The sequence below is a fragment of the Branchiostoma floridae genome, chromosome 13 (genome assembly GCF_000003815.2).
Source record: "Branchiostoma floridae strain S238N-H82 chromosome 13, Bfl_VNyyK, whole genome shotgun sequence".
Classification (NCBI taxonomy): Eukaryota; Metazoa; Chordata; class Leptocardii; order Amphioxiformes; family Branchiostomatidae; genus Branchiostoma; species Branchiostoma floridae.
In genome coordinates, this window is record NC_049991.1 from 3,698,552 (window position 1) to 3,706,513 (window position 7,962).

The window sequence follows — 7,962 nt, forward strand, 5'->3', positions numbered from 1 at the left end:
TGGATAATATAACCGTGGCAACCATTGTACTTGTGGTGGTACAGGCACACTACCAAAAATGCCTTTTCTCGTTTATCTTATTTTGCTTCCTCACAGAAAATTTATCTTCAAGGAAGAAAATTATTCTGTCCCCAAGAAATGTTAGAAAAATGTGATGGTCCATGGGGCAAGCAAATTTCTTCTTGTTAAGTTTTTGAGAAAATTTGAGATTTGTTTTCTTGTATTTCTCAAAATGCCCTTTCTTGTTTATCTTGTTTTGCTTCCTCACAGAAAATTTATCTTCCTGGAAGAAAAAAAATTCTTGTATTTTAAGAGTTGAATCTGGTTAAAAAAAAAAAGAATTTCTAGAACTATTTTCTTGCCTTGTAAGAAAAATAAGAAGATTTTGCTTAAATGTCTAATTAAAATTTTGTAGTTTCTCGTTTTGCTTGAATTTTTTTCTACATTTTCTTCCTCCAAGAATATTTTACTTCATACAACAATTGTCCATGGGGTAAGCAAAATAAGAAAAAAAATCTTTTTTGGTAGAGCATAAACCACCTCATATAGCCTCCAAGATCAGTAACGGGAGCAATCTGACGTGATTAGTCATACGGCCTGGGTAGCTGGTTTCACCTGCCGAACAATCATTCTGGGAACTGAATTGTTACATTTTTGGCTACTATTTGAATTCTTCGTTTCTTTTCAGGAGACAGCCATTTTTTAGGGGGTGAAATCCCACCAGTGGCTATAATTATCTTCCAAGCCATCAACCAATATGAGTTTGGAAAAATATGGTTGTGGAAAAACGAAGGAACCAGTGATATTGTCTATGATTTGCTCCATATGAAGTCCTAAAGGTAGGCGACAGCAATTTTACATTTTAATGAGAACGAGCCACAAACATCATGAGAAAACTGACATATTACTGCCGAAAATGTTCGCATTCGAAGCATGTGTAAAGTGGGATTCCAGAGTATTACGCCAGGAGGCGCGACTTAACTTTGGCCCGTCACAACAGCGGCGAGAAACGTGACGGTAGGTTCTTCCCACGAAGCACTCGCCAGGCCCGATAACAAGGGAAAGAAAAGTTTTGACCTTGTTGTATCATTATCGAAGGCCACGTTGATTTAATTATATGGATTACATCCGCTGGGAATCTAAAAACTGATGTGCGAGCGAGCGAACAAAAATTTTTGACAAAAAAGGTGCCTTCATTATGAAATCAAAATGGTCAGGAAGGTTGAACAAATGACTGAACACACACAATATTGCGTACAGAACAGAAGATTCTTCATTTTTGTTCTTTCACATTTTCCTTGACCTTGTAATACTGATGAATAAAATTTACGCCACATATTTGCGTATTTTGCAACTGCATGTTTTGCGTTGAAAACATTAAGCAGCACTTTATTCCAACATTTAGATCTACATTTCATACATTGTGCGGTAAAAACGGCGAAGAAACAAGCTGCGCTATTGTTCCATAAACAATGTAACCCACAAAAATTAGACTTCACGGCGTCCTCGCGCCACTGTGGCTTCGAATATTTGCTCCTTGAATGCTTGTATGGAATGGATTGGAATGGAATAGAGTTGCTTCATCTTATTACGTAGAAAAATGACTTTGACAATTGAAGTTCTACAACACCGACTTTTACTTGGGCTGATATTGCATAGGTTGCCTTTAAGCTAGCACGTTAAAACCTTTGACTTTATTCAGATCCACAATTAGCATAACAATATACAAGTGCATTGTAGCTACTAGACAAGAACTTAGGGGCCTTCAACTTTGACCTTGCACATGCGCAGTTTAAACGGCTCATTCTAGGAGGGGGGCAGTCGGTAAGAAAATAAATATGTTGCTACCTGTCAACCTTAGAATGATAACAAAAGACAGACAGAAGTATCCCATTACCGTTTTATTTGCTTTTTCTTGCACTGACTCATTAAAACTGCACTCAGTCATTTGCAATATGTAACTTCTACTACCTAAATGGAGTCAGACCTATTCATATTTTCATCCGTCCAAGATATTTCCAAGTTTATCACGTGCTTCTGGTCACGTCAGTACGAACGCTCCATTCTATATGGCCTAGATATGCACATTTGGTATAATTCTATGCTAGACGACCAGGTTATGATAACTACATAATAATCTGCAGTGCATTAGCGATGCCAAATTGACCTATAAAAGACAGTAAAAAAAAAGGTAGCCGCCAATTGCGTTCACTTCGTAACATTCTCTCACCTCTATTTGTGTATAACATTTATGCCATATCGTTAACTTGCATTACCATGTAATAATTCTATTACACCAAATAATTAACCTTAATCCCAGCATTCCATCGGAATGTTTGAACAAGCTTATTACATGTAATTTCAAGTAGCAAAGTATCAAATTGTGTGTTGAGGAATGGTTCACTATTACATGTTTATGAAAAAAAAACTAGCAACGAAATAGGTGGGAATTTTTGAAAATTGTACTGGTTCTATTATCTAGCATCTTCGTGTTTGAAGCAGTCAAAGAATTTAAGGACCCATAACATTCAATGATTCCAATCGTATCTAAAACAGGGAAAGCCGCTAGGTGGGCCAAAACTAATCATTTCCAGCTTTCGTCACACCCTACCAACACACCAAATATGAAACCAATCCACTGAATTATCTTGTTCACACACAAATGCAGGGTAAAATATGGCCTCCATGACATTTCATGGAGGCAATTAGCATGAACCACATAGATATATCCTACTTCAGCTTGAAAACCGGTATCAATGCATATATTCTATGACATAAAGCTAACTGCGCTACTTAGAATGTTCTATACTTTTATCTCTAACACTAAAACAAAAAAAGTACAGCACTATGACTGCGTATGCACTGCGTAAAGACAATGTTTAAATGGATGTCAGGTGTCAATCATTCGTCGATGATCTTCTCAATCTCCCTCAGCACGTCCTCCAGTCCGTCAGGTCCAGGGCCCTCGTCTTCCTCCAGTCCGTCAGGTCCAGGGCCCTCGTCTTCCTCCAGTCCGTCAGGTCCAGGGCCCTCGTCTTCCTCCAGTCCGTCAGGTCCAGGGCCCTCGTCTTCCTCCAGTCCGTCAGGTCCAGGGACCTCGTATTCCTCCAGTCCGTCAGGTCCAGGGCCCTCGTCTTCTTCCAGTCCGTCAGGTCCTAGGCCCTCGTATTCCTCCAGTCCGTCAGGTCCAGGGCCCTCGTCTTCCTCCAGTCCGTCAGGTCCAGGGCCCTCGTCTTCCTCCAGTCCGTCAGGTTCAGGGCCCTCGTCTTCCTCCAGTCCGTCAGGTCCAGGGCCCTCGTCTTCCTCCAGTCCATCAGGTCCTAGGCCCTCGTCTTCCTCCAGTCCGTCAGGTCCAGGGCCCTCGTCTTCTTCCAGTCCGTCAGGTTCGAGGCCTTCATCTTCCTTCAGTCCGTCAAGTTCGAAGCCCTCGTCTTCCCCCAGTCCATCAGTTTCAAGACCCTCGTCTTCCTCCAGTCCGTCAAGTTCAAGACCCTCGTCTTCTTCCAGTCCGTCAGGTTCGAGGCCTTCATCTTCCTTCAGTCCGTCAAGTTCGAAGCCCTCGTCTTCCCCCAGTCCGTCAAGTTCGAGGCCTTCATCTATCTCCGGTCCGTCAGATTTGAGGCTTTCATCTTCCTCCAGTCTGTCGTGTTTAAGGCCATCGTCTTCATCCAGTCCGTCAAGGTCGACGCCTTCTCTTTCCTCCAAGCCGTCAAGTTCAAGGCCCTCGTTTTCCTCCAATACGTCAACTTGAAGGTTCCGGATTTCCTCCAGCATGTCTAGATCTGCCTCGAGAACGTTCCGGATTTCCTCCATCCTGTCAGGCTGAGGGTCGTGAAGGTCCATTGATTCCTCGTACTCAGCAGACTCTGGAATGTCCTGGATGTTGGAGAGGTCCCGGATGTCCGACGGGTCCCGGATGTCCGTGAGGTCCCGGATGTCCTGCAGTTGTCGGTCGATCTTGTTGAGGACGAGTGACACACTCTTGGTGGCTTCTTCGCCAGCCTCGATGGCATCGTTCGTCAGGTCGGACATGGAATCTAACATCTATAAAGAGGAGAAAATGATAGTTTAATATTTAGTGTCACCTCACAGAAGTGCAAAGTTTATCTGTGTGTATACGTTTCATCCAATATAGTGTAATTAAATAGAATTTGGCTTTCAGTACTCCCACAACAGACATGTCAAGTTATAACGCGAATTCACTTATTTCCGCGGGGTTACCCTATATCCGTTATTTTTAAACAAGATAATTAGGAACATCCAGTCACAATTACAACATTTGAGCAATGTTGCAATTTGAAACCAGCTAGTGACTGCATATCCCTAAATACCATGTTTTAAAAGCAACGGATACGTCACAGATGAAGGTGAACTAGCTGTACTCTAAACATAAGTTGTTAAAGACCCACTATGTAACAAAATTTTCATGTTAATGATATATCTAACCACTTTTCAGCACTTTGGCAATGTTATTTTGTATTACTTGTGTTTGTGAACTCTACACTCAACAAGGTACACAAGGTTTGCTTATTTTCTGAAACCATCTCAAACTAGACCCTCCTGTTGTAAACAACAACACAATTGTAACTTTAATTTACACATGCATGTAGGCACCCTTCGGGTGGGCTAATGATGCAAATATAATGGTCATACAGGTCATATGGATGTTTTGTTCCAAGAAATTTTGGGCAAAATGAAACAAAGTCATTCTACATAACAGGCATGGATATACTCGACCTATATATAGAATGAGACACAATGGCCAGCATTGTTATAGACTTATACATTTAACTCTAGACAATTGTTGTGGTGAAACTTTCGATAAAACTAACCTCTCTGAGCTGCATAGCAGCATCCTCTCCAGTCTCCGTCTGTGCTGTTTCCAGACCCAGGTTCTTACGTCCCTCCAGTTCGTCCATCAGCTCCTCTGCCGTTCCCTTCAGGTACTGCAGACCGTTCTCCACCTCGGCTCCAATGTTACGACTGCACTTGTCAGCTGTAATGAAATGAATACAAAATATATATGGTTCACTGATACTTATTTTTAGTTTGGAAATTAAGAAAAATTTACAAAGAAACGGAAAAAAGCCAGAAGGGATTGACCAATCAGTTGTCCCCATTTGGTATTGATTAAAATACCGTGATACCGTGGTCAGCTTTGCTCGGTGGTTTATTCAGTGGTTATAAAGACCGTTAGCGAAGACAAGCCAAGAAGAAGATAGAAACCACACAGGTCTTGTATCGCCATATACACCTTGGTGCGGTACGTTAATCATTTGATAGATTTTGTAGAAACCTCTTACTTAAAAGCTTGAAAAAAACTTTATGTATTGATCAAATGGTTCTTTAGATTAACTACCGTGACAGACGACTTCCAGCACTTTGTCTCTGATCCGGTCCAAGTCGTCAAAATCATCAGCAGTGGCCACGTAGTCGTCATTCGACGCGATGAGCTGTAAAATACGTCAACTCTGAGTCGTAGTAGTAGTAGTAGTAGTAGTAGTAGTAGTAGTAATAGTAGTAGTTGTTGTTGTTGTTGTAATAGTAGTAGCAGTAGTAGTAGCATTAGTAGTAGAAGTAGTAATGGTAGTGGTAGTAGAAGTGTTAGCAGCAGTAGTAAAAGTAGTAGCGGTAGTAGTAGAAGTAGTAGTCGTAGTAAAAGTAGTAATGGTAATGGCAGTGGTAGTAAAAGGCAGCAGTAGTAGTAGTAATAAAAGTAGTAGTGGTAGTAGTAGCGGTAGTAGTAGTAGGAGTAACAGCAGTAGTAGTAGAAGTAGTAGAAGCAGCAGCAGCAGCAGCAGCAGTAGAAGTACTAGTGGTAGTAGTAGTAGTAGTAGTCACCGTAGTAGAAGTAGTAATGGTAGTTGTAGTAGTTATAGCAGTCGTAGTAAAAGTAAAAGGACAGTAGTAGTGGTAGTAGTAGTAGTAGTAGTATTAGTAGTATTAGTAGAAGAAGATCAAATTATCAATGTTAACATAATGTATTCCACTACCTATATGTATCAAAAGTTTATCTTGCCATACATACATTATTATCTGGACTATCAACTGCCAAATCCTTGGTATATTTGCATTTGCTTAAAAGTACATATTCGAGATTAAATTTCGAAACAGATTAATGTTTTTGCTGCACACATCATTAAAGAATAAATACTTGAAACAAATATAATGGAGAAAAGTTATGAAACTTGAAGGCGTTTCTTACCTTAAGTTCAGACATTTTGTACTTGGCCACGCCCACAGTGAACACGTGCGCACCCTTGTTTTTCACGTACTGCGCAGGCGCTCTCACTTGGTCGGTGGCCTTCCCGTCTGTTATTAAGATGATGATCTAAAAAAGATTGTTGATTTAAAAAAAAATGTAATGAGACATTTATGGTGCTAGTCTAGAACAATGGTTTGAAAATAACTACTTTATTATATATCTTTTTACCTTTAATCATGTTTCGAATTATTTTCTTTTTCCATTTTTATATCAGATGTATATTGTATGTATATGATCTTTATTTGTTTATCATCTATATCTATATCTTTATTCTTAATATCATAATATTGTATTTCTTGTTTCATAACGTGACATTTTTTTAATTTGTTATATGTATAGAAATTTGGAAGTAATGGATAAACTTTCATTCAATACAAGAATTTACTAAGGAATTTCTTGACAAAAGCTGGAGTTAGACGTCAACAAAATTTTCGTAAGTACAATTTCGTGATGGAAATTATACTAGTAGTTTAATTTCAATTTCTGCCAACGCGGAAGAAAATTTCACGTCAAAAGCATCGTCACCTTTTCCACACCATCCCTGGCACCATTAGCTTGGGTGAACTCGTCGTAAACAGCCTCTAGAGATTTTCCGGTTCTCGTGTGATATTTATTCATGTACTCAATCCTCTTGATGGCATCCAGCAAGGCCTATGTGGAGAAAAAGATAGGAACATTTGTATCGTCGTCTTCATATTACTGTCAATGGTGCTGTATATGTATGGGAGCGAAAGATGGCAAATGGGGTAGGGAAATTCCCGAGCTATGATGCCAAATATCATCAACAACCAGCAATCATCACCTAACCGTACACGTCCTTATCCGCAAAATCATGCACATGTTTGATAACATCAGGTTTGTTCTCATTTAATGTGGAAATGCTGTCGTCTGACTTTACGCCTTGATATGGAGCAAATTATAGACAACATCACTGGTTCCTTCATTTTTCCACAACCCCTGTAATGTTTTACAACAGATGCACAACAACATTCGTATTGGTTGATGGCTTAATGGATTATTACAGCCACGGGTCGGATTTCACTCCCTAAAAAATGGCTGTCGCCTGAGAAGAAACGAAGAATTCAAATAATAGCCAAAAATGTAACAATTCAGTTCCCAGAATGATTGCTCGGTAGGTGAAACCAGCTGACCAGGCCCTATCACCGATCACGTCAGATCGCTACTGTCACTGATCTTGGAGGCTGTGTGAGGTGGTTCATGCCTGTCGCCAGATTCGGTAACAAACGTTACCACCATGAGTACGATGGTTGCCACGGTTATATTATCCACGTATAAGACTAGAAATGGCCGTTTTTGTGACGCTGTACAGTTTTTCTAGCTTTCTAAAGAAACAAGAAAGGGTTGTTGACTGTCATTTGTATCCCACCTTGTATCCCAACAAAATGTTGTACAGAAATGACGACTGTAACAAACGTTACCATTGTTCGATGCTGTCTAAGCTTCCTATTTGACCTGGTGTAAAAAAGCTGCCCACTTTTTAAATGTTCCCAGGGACGTTCACTAATACCTAAATGATGTAGTCAATAAGGTGAGTCCTTTCGAAGAAAACAGGGTAAAATCTACTGTTGTAACAAACGTTACAGGTAACGTTTGTTACCTGCCCTGTAATGCATTACCAATGGGACCGAAAATAATAAGTTGCCATTTTTTCGCTATGGTTAAAAGAGGAATTTTCC

General features: G+C 40.1%; 1 protein-coding gene across 1 annotated transcript in view; it reads right to left on the reverse strand.

Annotated features, from left to right (window-relative positions):
- Positions 1–2,144: 2,144 nt before the first annotated feature.
- Positions 2,145–7,962, reverse strand: part of LOC118429347 — a 26,235-nt gene continuing 20,417 nt past the window's right edge. Inside the window, exons 22-26 of the mRNA XM_035839828.1 lie at positions 6,791–6,916; positions 6,206–6,331; positions 5,360–5,453; positions 4,833–4,996; positions 2,145–4,044 (exon numbers count right to left, since the gene is read on the reverse strand). Of these exons, the coding sequence (XP_035695721.1) occupies positions 2,902–4,044; positions 4,833–4,996; positions 5,360–5,453; positions 6,206–6,331; positions 6,791–6,916 (1,653 nt within the window). The 3' untranslated portion in view covers positions 2,145–2,901. The remainder of the gene's footprint in view (positions 4,045–4,832; positions 4,997–5,359; positions 5,454–6,205; positions 6,332–6,790; positions 6,917–7,962) is intronic.